The 20040-nt window shown below is 43.7% G+C and overlaps 1 protein-coding gene across 1 annotated transcript in view; it reads right to left on the bottom strand.

Annotated features, from left to right (window-relative positions):
- Positions 1–19808, bottom strand: part of Emb (embigin) — a 43398-nt gene extending 23590 nt beyond the window's left edge. The window contains exons 1-2 of the mRNA XM_038323945.1: positions 19616–19808; positions 8580–8669 (exon numbers count right to left, since the gene is read on the bottom strand). Coding sequence (XP_038179873.1) covers positions 8580–8669; positions 19616–19724 — 199 coding nt within the window. The 5' untranslated portion in view covers positions 19725–19808. The remainder of the gene's footprint in view (positions 1–8579; positions 8670–19615) is intronic.
- Positions 19809–20040: the final 232 nt, after the last annotated feature.

Genomic DNA, 20040 nt, shown 5'->3' on the forward strand with positions numbered 1-20040 from the left:
CTTCCTAGGGCATTTCTGCAGTTTGCTTTTCTTCCCGCCAAGGAATCATAGCAGCAAATCTGCACAGGAAATGCTATCCCTTCCCTGAAAATCTTTTGGGGTTAACCAAGAAACTGAATGTGAGCTTCAGAAAAACAACACTTCAACTTCCCTAGCATTGCACAAGGGTAACACTTCTCCGCCGTCTTGAAGTCTTGCAAAAACACACATGACGTCTGCAGCTCTAGGAGTGAAGAAATATGTTTAGTTTCTGAAATATCTGAAAATTTCGGTGATTTCCACAACTTTGGAGGCTGGGGCAGAAGGAACATAGTCATAAGGCTAGCCTAGGCTACATTCCAAGAATTTATCTCCAGCAAGAATTATAAAATTCAGTTCTTAATAGTAATCCAACATAATAATTTATAGCTGTATAAATATTCTCTTGTAGTCATGCATTCTTGGGAGAAACTTCTAGCAACTCGCCATCTTAAGAGGAAGGATGGGTACATCTACTCTGACCCTTTAGAACCCAGTAGTGACAGTATTTTCAAGAATATTACTGAAAATTTCTACATAAAGTAGTGCTTTCGAATATGACTTAAAAGTCCAATAAATTGAAGCATCCCCTCCTGTAAGGATCAAGGCCTCTTTAAGACTTCAGAAGCCAGGTAGAGAGCAGTGGTGCACACCTTTAATCCCAGCACTGCAGAGGCAGAGGCAGGCGGATCTCTGAGAGTTCAAAGCCAGTCTGGACTATAGAGCAAATTCTAAGATAGCCAAGGTTACACAAAGAAACAATGTCTCAAATAAACAATGTCTCAAAGAAACAATGTCTCAAAGAAACAAAAACAAAAAAGGAAAAAAAATAGGACTTCAACCACCAAAATTTAGAAAGTTCTAGAAACTCAGAACTTTCAGACACATCACGAATGTGGTAAACAACAGCTAGGTATGACTTCTGCAAGCTTTTCCAAGTTGGGCAGAGTGCCTCAGGTGTTCCGCCTTGGGGGGGGGGGGAGGAGCAAGCTTCATCACCTGTCTCTTTCCAGGAAGATAGAGGGCAGAGGGAACGGGACAAGGCAAGCTTTCTGGGAGAGAAAGCACGGCAGGTGGAAGGTCTGTAACCCAATAGGCTTCTATCCAGGGCTCAGAGCAGGACCTGTCCCTGGGCCTTGCGCCCCTGGGCCATCCCAGTATTTGTCCTGGAACTGGAAGTCATCTTTCTACACTTTCCTCTCTTTTACAAAACAAGAATCTCCACATCACTATCTTGTCTCCAATTTCTTATCTACTTCAACCTTCTCTACCTTGATGGGAAGTTTCAAGTTTGCGCACTAGCTTGGATTGATTTCTTTCTTTTCTCTTCTCTTCTTCTCCTTCTCCTTCTCCTTCTCCTTTTTAAAGATTACTTTAGTTATCTATTTATTTATTTACTTTCCTTAGTTTGCTTTCTACTGCTGTGGTAGCCACCATGACAAAATGCGACCTGGGGAGGAAAGAGTTTATTTGGCTTTTCATGTCTTTATTACAGTCTCGCGGGAAAGTAAGTCAGGACAAGCTCTCAAGGCAGGAATGAAAGCAGAGACCGAGAAATGCTGCTTACAGGCTTGCTCCCCACGACTGGCTCAGCTCGCCCCGCCTGCCATTTTACAGCATGCAGAAACACTCCAGCTTGTCCTCTGACCTCTGTGTGAGCTCTGTGGCACACTCATGTGCACATGTATGCATGAACACAGACACTAACAAATGTAAAATAAATTTAAAAGAAAAACATCTTAAGGGAGGGGTTAAAAACAAGAAAAGCAATAGGTGAAATGTTAAAAGAAAGAACTACAAAAATTACTAGGTTGAGAGAAAAGCCTGAATCTGTGGAAAGTTTGCGGTGCAAGGATGAAGACCTAAGCTCGAATTCCTCCCATCCACATAAAGCAAAAGGGATGCAATGGGACATCTAATTCTTAGGCTGGGGAGCGAGAGGAGGATCCTGGGGCTTGATGTCCAGCCAGTCTAGACAATCAGCAAGATCCAGGCTCTGTAAGAAATCCTGTGGAAAGAGGCTGGAGAGAGGGCTCACTGGTTAAGATCACTTGTTGCTCTTCCAGTAGAACCAAGTGCAATTCCCAGCACCCATATAGGGGCTCAACTGTCTGCAAGTCTTGTTCCAGGGGATCTGATGTCTTCTTCTGGCCTCCACTGGCACCAGGAGAGACATACATGCTGAAGAGACATACATGCAGGCAAACGCCCATAAATATTAAAGACAAAGCACAATAAAAATAAGGAAGCCAGTTAACATCGACCTCTGACTACCATATGCAAATGTGCATGCACACACAGAATGAGAGGAGAGAGAATACTATTTAATAGGAAAAATACTTTAATTTTTATAAAAAGCACACAGAAATAATATGTTCTGCATTCCTACCTCTTTTCTATCAAATTTTTAAAAAGTAGCAAAATTAATAAAAGATATCAATAGACACATATACACAGGCATGAACAAAAGCTGATAACACTAAGGGAGAACAAATTGGCTTCTTTATTTTAGTTCCATCCAGTGTTAACAGCACAAGGCTCTTATCACCGTCAATTAAAGAGAGTAAAATATAAAAGTCCTCCAAAGCCCCCCACCCTAGAGAGGTTTGGCTAAATCCAAACTTTTATGCCTAAATCCAAAATGCCAATTAAAACAGTCCTTCAGCTTTGCTACTCACAAAGAACAAAGTTCAAAGAACCTGATAGTATCTTGTGTTAGTGAAGACACAGGGAAAACTCGGCTCCACCGTGGGTGTGGGAAAGAACAAGCTGTGCGGCTCTTCTGGAGGACAACTTCTCAGGAGCTATCAGAAGTGTACATCATGTCTAACTCAGTGATGCTGCTCCACAGTATTCGTTACACAACGCATACAAAGCTACAGCCCTGGAGTTATCTGTAGCGTGTTCATCGTTGCGTAATTTATAACAGAAAAACGTACACGAGCAAGCTCATTAAATACCCAACCAGGCAGTGGTGGTGGCGGACGCCTTTAATCCCAGCACTGGGAGGCAAAGGCAGGTGGATCTCTGTGAGTTCAAGACCAGCCTGATCTACAAGAGCTAGTTTCAGGACAGCTAGGGCTATTACACAGAGAAACCCCGTCTCACAAACCACCCGCCCCAAGAAAAGAAGAAAGAAAAGGGAGGGAAAAAAAAAAGAAAATATCCTAGCCAACTAGGCCATCACTACTGTCCATACAAGTAAAGATACAATCTAGCAGCATGTATGCACTATGGCTAGATCCTCAAGAACTGACGATGAATGATGAAAAGCATGCTCCTCACATTTTCAACAGTCCCCATCATGTGTCTACACACAGTCTTTCTGCAGCGTAGTTCCGCAATGGCTAAACCTGCTGTTCCTCAGTGGAGGACGTCAGAGGAGTCCCCAAGCCCCTTGAACGCCTTATGTCACATTCTCAACACTCACTGCACAGCTGGGTGGAGGTGCCGCCTTCCTCCAGTGCTCATGACTTTCCTGGGGAAGAGACACCTGCAAGGGCTCCTTCCTGGGGTATTTCTCAGCTCGGAGGCACCTAGACAGTGCAACTGTTAGAAATTTGCACCCCAGATCTCTCTGAGGTAGGCTCATGTCTATGAATAACCAGGGGACTTTGGAGGGCTTTGGAAGACTTTCATATTTTTACTCTTTGACAGTGTAGGAGCCTTGTGCTTTTAGCACTGAACGAAGCCAAAATGAAGTAGCCAGCTTGTCCTCCCTTTGTGCTGTCAGCGGATGCTCTTCCCCCTTCAGGTCAAATCTTTGTGTGTCACCAGGGACCACCAGTTTTCTGAGGCTTCTACTGACTTCTCCTACCTTGTGTGTGTTCACAGCTGTGTGTCTGTATGGCTCTAGAAACCGAAGTATCATGGCCGGAACACAAGGAAACAACAGAATATGAATTCATAAATGCGATGTACTTGTCACTGATAGGGAAGGGAGGCAGGGCGGGGGAGGGGAGGGGGGATGGAGATGGTCCTTGTCTTTCTTTCCTATGCACTTAGTATACACTTAAGAGAATAGTTACTCTATTTCAGATATGCTTAGGAGTGGTAGGAGGGGGTGGGCTCACAATCTCTAATTTACTATATTGCTGGATATAATATTTCAAAATGAACTCACCGTTGCAACCTGAAAACGATAGATGCCTATAAAATACAAAGACCCTCCGTTTTCCCAAAGATGTGGCTTTTGACTTAATTCTCAGAGAAAGACAGAATTTGAACACCAGAAGGAGGGAAGAGGTGGGATCCTGCTGACCCTGCTCATATCCCCCACTTAGGCTGTTCCCTGTGCCTAACTCTGACACTTAACTTCCTGATGGAAAGCTGTATTAACGGTTCACAATGCTAGGATGTTTAAATCACATGGTGTCCCATAATGCAGTTATGAAACGGCCGCAGGGCACTAGAGCTTGGATGTGGGCTGTCAGTCAAAGGTCCATGTGCTGGAGACAGGATCCAGGAGAGTGTTAAGCTGATGGAAATTTTAAGGCTGTGGTGACGCATGCCTTTGATGCCAGCACTTGGGAGGCAGAAACAGGTGGATCTCGGAGTTTGAAGCCACCCTGATCTACAGAGCCAATTTCAGGACTGCCAGGGCTGCACAGAGAAACCCTGTCCCCCAAAATAATAATAATAATAATAATCCTTGGATCACTAGGGCCCCTACAGTGAAATTAGGTTGCTCTTGACGGAACTTTAGAAGGCAAGCAGCCAGTCTGGTCTCACAGAGTTCTCTCTCCCTGCCTCCATTTTCAAGGAAAGGAGATGCTTCCTCCCACAGGGCTTTCACATCTCCTGTGGGCAGCATTGACTAAACCAGGAGTTCCACTGTGGTGACAAGAAGCTAGGTGAGGCAAAGAACCACCCTCTTTAATAAGCAAGGGACAAATTTATCCCCCATGAACATATGGCCTCACAACTTGAACATAGAGTCCTAGGATTCTACTACACATCTTAAAATGTCACAAACAACCCTCCCCATGCAACAAAGAACTATCCAGCCCCAAAACGTCAGGATTTCTGCTCCAAAGACCCTAGTTCGAGGTCAAGAGCTGCCTGCTGCTGTTGTCCTGTGTATTGCTACAGTGGAGCTGGGTCCTGTTTCCTCTTCCCCTCCCTGTGGATGTTAAAGCCCACTCATGTTTTCCTTCCTTGTACATCACCAGTTTTTCTATTGTCCTTAAAAGACTAGATCCAGAAAAGGTCACGAACAGCTTCCAGCCATTAAAGTAGTCTAGGATCTTCCCTGCAAGCAGTCCGGGAGACCAGATGTGCAGAGCCTTCCCCGCCTTCCTCCACTCCTGACCCTACAACACGTGTGAGGTCCTGCCTGCCTGTGGCTAGGCAACAAGGCTGTATTTTCCTCATCTCTGGTGACATTACCAAACCTGACAGCACCTAAATTAGCATATGCGCACCTCCAACTTCTGCTTACGCTTCCTCCTTCCCTCCTGGGGGCCTTGCCAGGTCAGCTGGTAAACACAACATGGGTTGGGTCAACAATGTAGAAAGCTCACCTCAGCCATCACCAGGCTGATGAAGAAAGCAGCCAGCTGCTGTTTGGATTTTCATCGCCTTGTTTAAAAAACAACATTGAAACACTAACCAGCCCCATTTGCAGAGGAAAAGAGAAAACACCGAAAGTAACAATATAGAAACATTCTAAAGTGCAGTCGTGGAAGGAAGGACTGCCAAATAGGCCATTATCAAAGACAGGTTTTAAAAGCCCAGGAATGACACAGAGAGGGGAAGAGACTTTTCTCTCCTTAGTAACAGCAATTATACTTCTACAAACTTGCTATTCAGGAAACACAGTCTCTAAAATTAACCTAGTAGGGGTTAAAGCATTTACTATGACCTTATTTCATAGATTTTGAATATATCACTTCAAAGCTCCTAATCATCCACCTTAAAGCAGGCATAGCTGTTTTAGCAATATTGCTAAAAGAAAGGAATAATCCGGCATTAAAAAGTTACTTGGCCCAGCAGAGACTCTGGCGCCAGGCTGCCTGGGTTCAAAACCCAATTCCCACTTGGGATTTTGGTCAGTTCACTCAATCTCTTTGTACGTATTCAAACTACGAATTGAAATAACAACAGTGCTCACCTCCAAGAATTGTTATGAAAGGGTAAAGCCTATAAAGAAAAAAATGCACACAGCACACACTCAACAGGATGAATTTCTCAAGTAAATAATGTCTTACATTAAAAAAGTGAACAACCAGTTTTTTTGTTATTGCTCTGTTTTTAAACCAAAGGCCATGTTTTCTCATCTTCCCAGGCACAGGGCCCCTTTCTCACTAAATAAATTTGTTGAGTGCAGCCAAAGTTGTCCTTCTGATCCAGGATTTGTAACTAAGATATTCTGCTTGATTCAAAAAAAAAAAAAAAAAAAAAAAAAAAAACCCACACACTAATAGAAATGTCAGTTTCTAAATGTCCAGAAGGAAAGAAAAACAGGAAGCCAGTGTGGGCCACATGGAAGCACTCATTGTGGCCCACACTAAGTGCTTAGTGATGGTAGACCCTGTTATCCTAGCTGTAGCAATAGAAATGGTGACTAGACTTTCTCTTTTGCTCCTTGCCAAGAAAAACTGACACAATTTATTGTTGTGAAGTCATTGTAAACCTAGACAACTTTTATTGTCCCTATACTGCAGATAGAGAAGGGGAGCTTTAAGTGAATTAAATAGGAAGATGCCATGAGTACTATTTACAAACAAGGGTGATGAAGAAATCATTGTTGGCAGAATGGACCATTCATGGATAACATGAATTCTGGTCAGTAATTAGCAATGGTGGCCCACACCTCCCCCACTTGGGAGGCAAGACAGGTGAAGTTTAAGATCAAACAATTTTCATGAGGCATACGAGAGAGAGAGAGAGAGAGAGAGAGAGAGAGAGAGATGAGAGGAGAGAGAGAGAGAGAGAGGAAGAAGGAGGAGGAGAGGAGGAGGAGGAGGAGGAGGAGGGAGGGAGGGAGGGAGGGAGGGAGGGAGGGAGGAAGGAAGGAAGGAAGGAAGGAAGGAAGGAAGGAAGGAAGGAAGGAAGGAAGGAAGCCAGTCAGGCCTGGCAGTAAGAAAATGCCTATGGTTCCTATTTCAATAGCTCCCAACAAGAGAATTTTTGACAGGATGGCAACCAAAGCAAAAAGGCTACAAGAAAACATAATCACAGCTCGGAAGAGTCAGAGTTCCAAAACTGCTGTCAGATCTCTGCTTTTCTTAAATAAACAGCAATCCAGACCTTTATAAAGGCTTTATTTCATAAGAACTGTTGCAACAGAAGAAAGCTTCAAAGTCAAAGTCTTCAAGTGTCTCCATGTCAAACAAGGCTTCCTTTCATGGGGACGACAGGCAGACTACGAAACAGTAAGGGGGGGAGTAGACAAACAACCGAGTACACAGAAGTCATGAGCAAGCCTGGGCGCCAGCTCTTAAGATGCTTTTTGGTGCTTGTTCAGGCTTGGAGAAAGTGAAGTGCGGTGGGTACAAGGAAGGGAAAAGCCAGGCTGACATGTGCACAAATCAGGGCAACAAACAAACCATGGGGGACTGTGAACAATGGGCCCTTTCATGAGAGGAGGAATCTGGCTTCAGGTGAACCGTCAGATAGAGCAGCTAAGAGTTACATCAAAAAAAGCTAAGTGGGAAACCTTCGGTAGCTTAGGTAAATCCCTAGCACAATTTAGTTAATAAAAAAGTATTCCTTGTTGTGGCCCTGAGCATTACTCCTTGATTTCCTGGCACCAGGCTGTGCGGAGTGAGACTTGTGTCCTGCAATCCACTCTGCCAGCCTGGCCAAAGAATCTGCAAAGCAGATGTTTCTCACCTGCATCTTAAATAACTGATTCGTCTCATACAGGCAACCAACGACTAGAACACACACAAAACAAAAAGAGCGAGTCACGATGCAGGAATACAGGGCCGACTTTTACAAGAATAAATTCCAACTGCTGGATCGAGAATATCTGGGGAGAAACAAGAGCTGATAAAGTTTTTTTTGTTGTTGTTGTTTTTTGTTTAATGTTCTATCAAAAAACTCAGCACACACCTTTCACCAGCATTGGCTTGGAAAATTTGCCCCAAATTTTCTGGTCACATGAAACAAAGTAAGAAACAGTTTGAGACTGGTAAAATAGTAAAAAACTATCTGCCAAAAAAAAAAAAAGCAAGATACTAGTTACTAATGTAATAAACAGGCTGAAAGAGTTTAGATTCTAATTGTGCTGTTTTGATGTTTCTGGAACAAACCACTCTTATTAATTTAAAAATTCTGTAATCATTTCATATACTGAAAACCAAAGCTAGGCCAGGTAGTTGTAGAACACGCCTTTAATGCCAGCACTTAGGAAGCAGAGACAGGAGAATCTCTGTGAGTTCGAGGACAGGCTGGTCTGCAAAGCAAATTCCAGGACAGCCAGGGCTGTTACACAGAGAACCCCTGTCTCAAAAAACCAAAAAAGAAAACCAAAGCTGGGAAAGACCAAAACAGTGACTTAACACCTTTTAAAAACTTATCTTGGCATTTTACTACTTGAGACATGATCCTCTTACCTGTCAGTGATATATTATGGCTCTCCAAGGAAAGGTTTGAGTATTTTGCCATCATTTCTTCTCGAACAGGTAGACTTGTAAAAGATGAATCTGTAAGACAAATTATATGTGGTTACATTTATGATATCCTCGCCAAGACTAGATGATTATTTAAAAACCAGCTTGGAGCTGGCCAGATAGTTTTGTCGATAAAGATGCTTGCTGCCAAGCCTGGTGACCTGAGTTTGGATGTGTGTGTGCGCACGCACATGCATTCGTGCACACACATATGTGTATGCATGCTATACATATGCATGCTAAAAAAGTCTGTTCAAGATTCTTTTTCTAATAAATGTTACTTAGTCCCACTCTTGGGCATGACTCATGTAGAGATTATATTAAAGAAATAATACAGTAAGTCCGAGACAGACGCCACTCACTCGGTGCTAGTTAGGAAGAAAGAGTGGGGTCAGAAAGAGCTATCGTGACTGCCATCTGATCTGGAACGTTGCAAAGCATACATCCCCTCATTTGGAAGCCCTCCTTTCCTGGTCTTGCTGTCTATTGTGACATTTCTCATTGCATGTCGTAGTCCTCACACGAGCATGGGACCCTTTCAGATGGCCACCATCACTCATCCTGGTGGCGGTGACTGTTATCCACACTGTCAGTTACAGGAGAGTGACAACAGTCGGGAGAAATGCCCGTTTGTCACTTTTATCCTGACTCCACTTAAGTATGGATAAAAGGACCTGGTGTACAGTGTGTGCTGGCAAGGAACAGGAAGAGGGGTAAACTGGATCCCTAAAAGCTAATGGATGGTAAAGTAACTGTTTGGGCCACAAGTGGTTGAGTCATTAACATTTCAGAAACATTTATCCCTGGTATTAGTGTCATGAGCTTGCATCTTTCGTACAAGTTAGCACAGGATCTACAGAGGGTAAGCCTGACTCTGGAAACTGCATCAAGGTCAAGGTTATTGTAGGAGATCAAGGCTGGGGCAGCTTTCCTCTCCTCACCTCCAGGAAGCAACTCTGGAAGAACCTATCTAGATCTACAAACAAGAGAGAGAGAGAGAGAGAGAGAGAGAGAGAGAGAGAGAGAGAGAGAGAGAGAGAGAGAGAGAGAGAGAGAGAGAGAGAGAGAGAGAGAAAGAGAGAGAGAGAGGGAGGAAGGGGCTTCAAAGGCTGAAGTTCACCAAAATCTCAGCTCACCACAGCTGAAAGAATAAGAGAAGGGAAAGCAAGACACCTGACACAAGAGAACCTGGAGCGTTCCAGAATATACTAGCCGCTGCGGCCATTTCTAACTAACAATTCACATATTAAAAGATATACTCAGAGAGCTGCAAACCTGTCCCTAGCTGACACTAACATCACTTCTTTGTTCAAGCGTCAATCTTTTTATTATTTTATTCTACTTTCTGAAGACAGGGTTTCTCCATGTAGCTCTGGCTAACCTGGAACGCGCCCTGTAGACCAGGCTGGTCTTGAACTCACAGAGATCTGCCTGCCTCTGCCCTCCTGAGTGCCTGGAATAAAGGCGAGTGCCACCACCTCCTGGCTAAGCATCAGCCTTTATCAGGTTCTACTTTCCACTGAACGTGCAAAAGGATTCCCTCAAGAAGCAGCATGGGCAATTGCTATGAGTATAAAAAGCAGGCGAGGAGGCTAGGACGGATGCATTCTTGGTTTGGACAAGATATTCTGTAATCACAAAAGGGAGACTGTAAACCTCCCTGCTTCTATACCAGGACAGGTGGCAGTGAGGGGCAGATTTAGTAAGCATGTGTATGTAAAAGAAATTGGCGGGTAGGGCTCAGACAGATATGGTCCAGATGCATCTCTGAAAGGGTTAGGCTGATTCACAAAAGGAAATAAAAATGAAGAGGTAGGAACCCCATGTCCCAAGCTGAGTTGGGCCAGTATTTGGGGACCTAAAGTATCAGAATGTAATTGATAATAGCTCAGCACTTTGATGACAAAGTCTCCACCATAAACCTCAGTTCTTAGAGAAAGCGGCGGGGAGGGAATTAGGAAAAGTCACTCAAATCCTGAGTGATGGTGCCAAGTTCAAAACATGCATTCTTCAGGGTATTACAGTCACCCTTTTCTTAATCATTTCTGGACATTTTCCACCTGGCTTTCTCTTCCAGGTAACTGATGAAAAGCCAGCCTAAAACAATCACAACTAGCAGTTGTTGCAGAGATTAGAGATTGCTTCCTCCCTCTGAGGAGAGATGCTGCGTAAAGATACTGCATCAAAGAACTGAGTTGCAACCTAATTTTCAACCCATTGTTACTTGAAGCAAAAAAAAAAAAAAAAAAAAAAAAAAAAAAAAAAAAAAAAAAAAAAAAAAAAAAGGTTTTATATTACATTTTAAAACAAGTCTTGTGCGGGGCAATGGTGGTGCATGCCTTTAATGCCAGCACTCCGGTGGTAGAGGCAGGCAGATCTCTGTGAGTTCGAGGCCAGCCTGGCCTATAAGAGCTAGTTCCAGGACAGGCTCCAAAGCTACAGAGAAACCCTATCTTGAAAAAAGGAAAAACAGGTCTTGCTAGAGGGGCTTAAAATTTACAGTAGTACCACCACGGAGTGAAGTAAAGGTTACAGTGTCTTCTGTTGTTTCGCATCTTTAACTGTGTGCTTTGTTTAAAAGAAGGCAGACTGGAGAGGGTGTAACAAGGAAGAAATGCTAGAAGACCGGGAGGAGTCTTAAGAACTGTTTATTTCTGGAAGGAAATCTTCAAGTGCATCTCCTATAAGAATAACTTCTTCCTCTAAGCCGGGCTTGCTAGTGCAGGCCTGTAATCTTTGCCATTGCTCACAAGGCTGAGGCAGGAGGGCTGAAAATTCTGGGCAACTCCATGAGTTACTGCTTCAAGATATGCAATGCAAAGAGGGCTGAGATAGCAGTGGTAGATCACTTCCCACGCATGTGCAAAACCCTGACTTTCACCCCTACTACTAAAAAAAAAATTTAAAGACCGTACTCTCTAATATTTCTCTATTGCATCTTTTCTAGATTTTTTTAAAAGTTTATTTGCATGTACGTGTGCCTGTGTGACTATGTGTACCACATGCATGCAGTCCTGTGTAGAGCAGGAGGCATCAGGCCCTACTGAGCGTATAGATGGTCATGAGCTGCTGGGTGGGTGCTGGGAGCAGAGCCAGTTCCTCTGCAAGAGCAGTACTTCTCTCTTAACCACAGAGCCATCTCTCTAGGTCCTCCTCGTTACAGTTTAAAATTTTGGATTTAATACTTTTTGTTTAAAATGGCATAACTCAGGGGGTAGAGCATTTGGCCTAGCATGTACTGTTCAATCTACAGGACTGCAAAAAAGAAGTTCTAAGTTATTATTAAATTAAATATATTATTCTTTATGCTTAACTTGCATATTTATTATTATAAATAAGCTTACTTAAGATTATTTTGATAAATATTTTAAAATTCTGATGCACAATAGTAGAAATACACAATTATAAGAACTACAACTTAGGAAAAGGTAAAATATACTACTGAGAAATCTAAAATATGAAAAATCAGTATATTTCTTCATGGAGGCAACAATATATGTAAGAATAGGACTGCCATATTATGGCTTACCTACAGCTTTAAAACATCTCATTAACCAGGTAAAATCCTGCTCACAAACAATGCATTTGGAATTACGTTTCTAGGCATCTAGTATTTCCATGCCCTTTCGTAACTGTAGTACAAGGGAACGAAGCAGGGGTGGTGTGTCAGGATACTCAGAGTTGTGGGCATATTCCAGAGTCTGTTGAGGAAATTATGAGCTGCCAAGGGTACAAGTAAACCTTGAGCAGTCCCAGACAAAGAACATTCCAGGCAGGTAACTAGTAGAGTTCAAATAATAAGAGAATTACTGGACAGAAAGGCCATTTATCATTGAGCTTTAAAGAATAAAACTCTGACAAGCACAGTGTGTACTTCTCTACATGAGCTCCTAAAGCATTCCACAATAACACCAACGACAACCAAGCGTTACTCAGACCAAAAAGTAAAAGGCGCAAAGACAGAGAAAGCTTGGCTCTGAGTAGCTACATCCTCAACCCCCGTTCCCGATTCAGTACGGCTGCTTTTTAGAATCTACAAACATTCCTGTAACCCCGAGGTTCTGTTCTGCAGAGTTTACACATAAGTATTTTAAAGCATAGATATCAAGTTAACATTCACAGGTGACTAACAGCCTCCTGCTCCTGCCCCGGGTCGACACTGAGGATGGCTTTAGGAAGAAACCCCGTTGCCGGGTGGGCGACTGAAGTGTGAAACAAGAAGCCAGCTATGGCTTGCTCCTTGCCCCTAGATATGTGACAGAGGCACTTGGAGTGTTAAGATCAATCAAAATTCCCTTTCGGGTTCTTAACTCGTGCAACTCAAAGGCCAAAAAAGATTTTATCTTGGCCTGGATGTGATGGTACACGCCTATAATCTCAGCACTTGGGAGGTGGCGGCAAGGAGATGAGGAATTCAAATTCATCCTTGGCTACACAGTGAGTCTAAGGCCAACCACAGATAGATAAAACCCTCCCTCAAAAAACAAAACAAAAACAGAGAAGACTCTGTTTGGAGACTAGGAGGGATACCTTAGTTACGCTAACCTCGATAACTTTAAAAACAGAAAAAAAAAATGTATTCAATAAAACAAACAGCACCTTCTTTAAAGACAATGTCTCTCATTCCTATAACAACATTACAGAGGGATCCACCATGCCTGATGCTGACGGTACCTTGAGGAGTTTATTTTAAACAAAATGTCGCAAAGGAGTCTTTTCTTTCCTGTCTATGTTAGTGTATGTGTGCAGAGTGGTTAGTCACAAGGTTGTCCTTATTATTGCGAAATATGAGAATATGAGATGCCGGCAGCCAAGAGTAGCTCTTAAGAATTGCAATGAAAGAGGCAGGGAAGGAGGGAGGGAGGCAGGGAGGCAGGCAGACAGGCAGGCAGGCAGGCTCAGCACACACCTGTTTCTGTTTAAGGGCATGTTCTCTAGAAAATAGTACCAGGAGTTGGAGGGATAGTTCAGCAGTTAAGATCACTTACAGTTCCTGGGCTCAGCTGCTAGCATGCACACCCACCAACTGGCTCACGATCACCTGTAACTCGAGTTCCAAGGAATACAATGCACACTCTGGCTTCCCCCAACACCTAACAGTACATATAAACACACATAGGAACATACTTACACATAAATTTAAAAATGGAACCAAACACATGGGTGACCAGTTCTCAACTACTGTTTGAATGGAATGCCTATGGTCAGTCAAGCTTCCTCCAAAAAAAAGCTGAACAAATTTGGTTTCTCTTTAAACAAGCTCGGGTTTCTATGAAATGTCAAAAGCTGGCATTTCCCCCCCCCCCCCCCGATCTTCGTGACAGGAACATTACTGACATGATGAAAGGGCCTCTCTGAGACATCACTTGAGTGTTTCCTGCATCAGAGAGATCCCACATCATCGCAGGCTGCGCTGAAATAGGAAAGCTGCCATGCCTGCACGGCCAGCTCATGCCAAACCCCAGCTAGGTCTCTCTCCAGTGGGCATTTCTGTAGACAGCTCAGGAGCACATGCTGCCATCAGCTTCCTGTCCCTCCTTTCCCCTTCCTGGCTACAGCTCTCATCTTGACATCTTCAACCTTGACCCTCAGGAAAATCCAGGCTATTGTAACATGGTTAGATTTGGGATAGGCACTCTTGGCAGCAATGTCAAAGATAATGCTGTGTTGTTTCTTACCATGTCCTATCAGACCAGATGGCAAAAGGAAACAAAAAAAAAACTTTTTAAAAAGTTTATTTATTATTTTATGTATATGAGTACCCTATTGAATGTATGCCAGAAAAGGACATCAGATCCCACTATAGATGGTTATGAACCACCATGTGGTTGGTAGGAATTGAACTCAGGACCTCTGGAAGAATAGCCAGTGCTCATAACCTCTAAGCCATCTTTCCAGCTCCTAAAAGAAAACTTAATAAAACATTGTAGTGACTTTCACTTAGTTTAAGTAGTACTGCCACAGTTCCCTAACATAAAGCTATTCTTTCAACATTTGCTATTTGTGAAATTTTTAAATAATTTTTTAAATTTTATTTTATGTATATGTATATATATTTTTAAAGGAAGCATTCTATAAGATGTATTTATTTATTAAATATACACTGTTCGCCATCATGTATGCCTGCAGACCAGACCAGAAGGGGGCACCAGATCTCATTATAGATGGTTGTGAGCCATCATGTGGTTGCTGGGAATTGAACTCAGAATCTCTAGAAGAGAAGCCAGTCCTCTTTACCACTGAGCCCATCTATCCAGCCCTACTTGTGAGATTTTTATAGGAAATTACTTTAAAACTAGGAAATCCTTTGTCCTTCAGAAAACAGTTGACTAATTTGATTAACTTTTATCAATATTACTCATGAATTTCTATATTTAGCTATAATCCATTAATACTGTACTCAGGAGATTAATGCAAGAGGATCATAAACACAAGGCTAGCCTAGGCTACATAGCAAGACCTTCTCAGCGAATTGCCATCATTATTTAGTACCCTTGTTTATTTGGATGCGCAGTTTTTCCCAGATCTGTTCTGTGTGAACCCCTTAAACTGGCTCCTGACCCTTTCAGACATGGCTCATCAATATTCGAATACTTTCCTGTTTTCTGGTGGAGGATCTCCCAGGTTTACAAACTGCTCCACACGTTGGAAAAATCAGCCATTTCTCCAATACTATTAAAAAGAATAGGGCTGGACGCCAACACCTAGGTGTTAAAATACACTTACTGCTTAGAAGTCAGTGGGCAGAGCTACCAACATGTGTATGTAAACTCAAACACACACACACAACATACGTGTAACATGAAATATACACATATACAACATGTACATTATACATATATTTGTACATTTGTGACAGGAAGAGACAAACTTGTAGTCATGAGTTCATACTGATAACAAAGGTTTTTTCCCTCCCCCACTTCTCTTTATTTCCTCCTTCCCTAATGGAAAACCTGCATCCTTCTTTCCCTGATAGATCTCCATATTTGATCAATTCCCATGTATACAACATCCCACTGCATCAGCCATATCTGTCCCTGAGAGTCACTCTCCTTCCCCACTCAGACTCGACCTTCTGGGCTGGTCTGCTCTGGAGCATGGGTCAGATATTACCGGTCACCTTGCCCCTGCTCAGTAGCCCTGCCACTTTGCTCAACTCTGAGACCAGGGGTGAGCTAAACTTTTGTGGGAGCATCTCCTTCGCTGTGCGGAGCCTAACCTCTTCCCTGAAAGTCATCCTCACCAGGATCTCTGTGCTGCTAGCTCTACCTACCAGACCAGGTAAAGATCCCTCCTGCTCCTGCTCTGCCAATGGCTATAGGCCCACTCAGGACACCGTGAAGAGAAAGGAGCTGAGGCCGGGGGATGGAGTACCAGGATGCAAGTTGGTTGAACATGTTCTTAACAAACATTAACATGACTAAAATTTGGAAATATCCCAATTTAAAATATCCCAATATAAAGATGGGCTTTAAAAAAAATCTGTTCATTTAAACAATTTAAATACCATTTTAAAGATCATTTTTTAAATTATTTTTATACTTTTATGTGCATTGGTGTTTTTGCTTGTGCAAGGGTGTTGGGGTCTTCTGAAACTATATAGTTACAGACAGTTGGGAGCTGTCATGTAGTTGCTGGGAATTGAACCTGCGTCCTCTCTAGAAGAGCTGTCAGTGCTCTTAACTGCTGAGCCATCTCTCCAGCCCAAGTTTAAATACTTTTAAAGACAAAAACTGATAGTGTTTTCTGCAAACATGTTATCAGGCAAATGTAGGCATTTAAGTAAGATTCCTTCCCACAAGTATTTATTACTAGACAATATAGAAACTAATAGGGAAGGAAGCAAATCAAAACAGCATATAAGCTATTTCTTTGGAAGTTAAGATGCTACTTCCAAATTATAGCATTGAAAAGGTTTCAAAAATAACCTTCCCTCAGTTTGTTCTATGTGACAACACTAATAATGATGGCAAATATTCCTGTTTCCATAATGTTTCTTTCATAAAGGTATTTTTAAATCTATTATTTAATTTCAAAAGGGGGTAGGCTGCTGAGATGACCCAGCAGACAAATAGGATCCCCAATGTCAACCTGAGTTCGATTCCTAGAGCCCACATGGTAGAAGAAAGTCAGCTCTCAAGTTGTCCTCTGATGTTCTGGAGCAGACACAAATGTACATGCATACATACATACACAAAATAAATAAAACAATAAAAAAATTAAGAAAAGAAAACTTGAAAAAGCCAGTAACTCACTCCCAGCGCCTTACCCCCGACTTCATTCCAGGACTCAAAACTGCATTTGTCCCTCAGCTCCTAACATACCTGCAGACTCTCACACTATGCCCTTGGTCAATGGTTCCAAACTCTTGAGGGCACACCCAGTTATCTCAGAGAAAACTGCGTTTAAAAAGACAGGCTTTGGAGTCAGACTAGCTTTAAACTTTCTGCTCAACCACCAAACTATGTGTACTCAGGCAATTGCTTAACAGAAGCCCCAACTTCCTCTTTTGAAAATCGGAGAAAATAAAATCTAACTCATCAGGCTACCCACGGTATAGTACAGGGGCTGGCGCACATCTCTTATAGAATGTAAGTATAAGCCGGGCGGTGGTGGCGCACGCCTTTAATCCCAGCACTCGGGAGGCAGAGGCAGGCGAATCTCTGTGAGTTCGAGACCAGCCTGGTCTACAAGAGCTAGTTCCAGGACAGGCTCCAAAGCCACAGAGAAACCCTGTCTCGAAAAACCAAAAAAAAAAAAAAAAAAAAAAAAAAGAATGTAAGTATAGGGACTTGTACCCAGTTTGTTAATGAAATTCACCCCCAAAGTCTGCTTTTAGCAGAATACCTATCTCTAAGTAGTTCAAAATATAAACACAAAGGCATCCATTAAAACTTGCAGTAGTTTTTAGCAAAGATGAATCTCATTAAAATACTGAATCTAGAAAACTTTGTAGACCTGACTACTTTACTACTTTATTTTTGTGTGTATGTGGGATCTATGTCTCTGTCTCTGTGTGTGTGTGTGTGTGTGTGTGTGTGTGTATGTATATGTATGTATCTGTGTGATCTATGTCTGTGTCCAGAAAGGCCAGAAGAGGGCATCAAATAGGATCCCCTGGGACTACAGTTATAAATGGCTATGCCCTACCATGTGGGTATTGGAAAATTGAACCTGGGTTCTCTGGAAGAGTAGCCAGTCCTCTTCATCACTGAAAGTGTAACCACTTTGAAGGTCAGCTTCAAAGTAGACACAGATGCCATGCTTTTCAAATTCCCCATTGTTTCTGAACTTTCACCTGAGTGGAGACTGGAAGGAAGTCCCACGATCCCCTCTGTCACCGGCACATTTATTAACAGCTTCAACCTGTGCGTTAAGTTCAAGGCAATGCCAGGAGAGTATCTAACAATCTAACAATACACCCTTAGGGTCCTCTCAATGTAATTTTGCCTGCTTTGCCTCAAACATGAGTTTTCAAAGATACCAAGGCAGACTGCCATCTATGCTAAATAAATCAGGTTTTTCTAAGGCAAGACCTGGGTATCAATCTTTTGAAAGCTCTCCTATAATTCTCACACACTGTCAAGTGGAGAACCAAACTTCTAGGGCTAACCCAAAATACTCTGATTCTCAAAACAACAGTTGAGGCTGGATTTGTGGCTCCATGACGGAGCTGCTTCCTTCCGCGAAGGAGGCCCAGAATTACACACTAAGAACTGAGGAAGAGGAGAGGGAAGTGGAGAGGGAAGAAAGGGGAAGGGAGAAGGGAAAGGAGGGAAAAGAGAGGGAGGAGGGAAGGTGAGAAAACGGGAAGAGGGAAGGGAAGTGGGCTGGAAAAAAAGGAAACAGTATTTAGAATGGATGAAGACAGAAGAAGCAGGTGTACCCTAGGAGGGGCGCAGGGAAGCGGGTCATGCCCTGGACAATTATTTTTAAGTCTTATGATGAAAACAGATGTGAAGCAAGAAAATCCAGAAACTGGAGGAATCCAAAAGATTTTATGCAAGTTGTGTGTGTGTGTGTGTGTGTGTGTGTGTGTGTGTGTCCCTTTGATCATTTTTAATAGTATATTGAACCAATCTACAGGCTATAAGCCCATGAAAACAATCTATAATGGCTGAAACCCTTCTGTAGAAGAATGCCTGTACTTAGTTCCCAGTGGGCCAGTCTCTCAATTGCTTGAGCGGTTAGCGGTGATTTAAACGGGAGCTAACCCTTCACAGACACAGAACTTGCACTGAAAAACAGGTTACAAGGACCGCTTGCGACACAGAGAGTATAAACAGGTGAGCTAATTCGGCAAACTCGATCTTGACTTTAGGTAATGTTTTTCAGATAAATCCTTCTGTTGACATGCCTTAAGCAACCCAACACCCTAGGGGGAAAAAAGTTTTGTTTTGATAAAGACCATGATGTAAAGACAAGATACACACAGATAATTTTCTTATCTGGGCTTGATTGAGTTGGCTGGGTATGGTGATTTTTTTTTTTTTTAACCATCGGCTCTAAAAAACATCCTCAAGGCCAACACCTGCCAGGAGGAAAGGTGATACGAGGGCCTCGATGTGGCCTCTAGTGAGGGGAGTTGGCCTCGGGGAATGTGGACTCCTAAAGCCACAGTAGCAGAAGCCAAGCCCCCAGCATCCCCTGCTCGAACCCACGCACTCTATTAGCCCACTTCATCGGAAAAACACGATCCTGTCCCAGTACCAGCTCCCGGGATCAAACTGGGATATATTGGAACCGGAATCACCCCCAGAGCTGGCGGACCTGGAGCCGCCCCTTCGCCCACGTTTCCTCCTAGGGAACCCGCACCCAGCCAATGAGAGGCCACCTCCGCTCCGCTGCCGCCAGAGCCCGCATCCCCGCGGCCCCTGCGCGGGCGGCAAGGGATGTCGTCCAGCTGGAGGGTCGCGACCACTGCGCCCTTACTCGTGCGCCCAGAACCCTCCCCGGCCCGGTCCCTGTACCCCAGGCACCTGCGGGATCGCCTTCTGCCCGATGCGGGCACGTCGCCACTAGAAGGCACAGAAGTACCAGCGGGCAGCCGGGCACCACAAACGCCCTCGGGCCAGTGAGCGAGCGCATGGCGCGGGCGGGTCGGTCCTGGTCGCTGCTGCGCCCTCGGCTTGCTGCGATCCGTCTCCGTTTATTCTGTACGCGCACTTGCTGGTAACCGGGCGCCCACTGCCAGTCCCGGGGACAGGACACGCGAGAAAAAGCGGAGTGGGAGGGGCCGGCCGCCCTGGCCTCCTCCCCCGAGACGCTCCCGGCGCACCCGAGGCCAGCCCAGCTTTGCGCCGGCCCTCATCAATTATGCAGCCCGCAGCCCGCTGCTGGCTCTCCCGGATGTGCTGTGCAACCCCAGCGCCGCATCCTCTCCCGCCCCCACTCACTCGACTTG

The sequence above is a fragment of the Arvicola amphibius genome, chromosome 3, assembly GCF_903992535.2.
Source record: "Arvicola amphibius chromosome 3, mArvAmp1.2, whole genome shotgun sequence".
In the NCBI taxonomy this organism is placed as follows: domain Eukaryota; kingdom Metazoa; phylum Chordata; class Mammalia; order Rodentia; family Cricetidae; genus Arvicola; species Arvicola amphibius.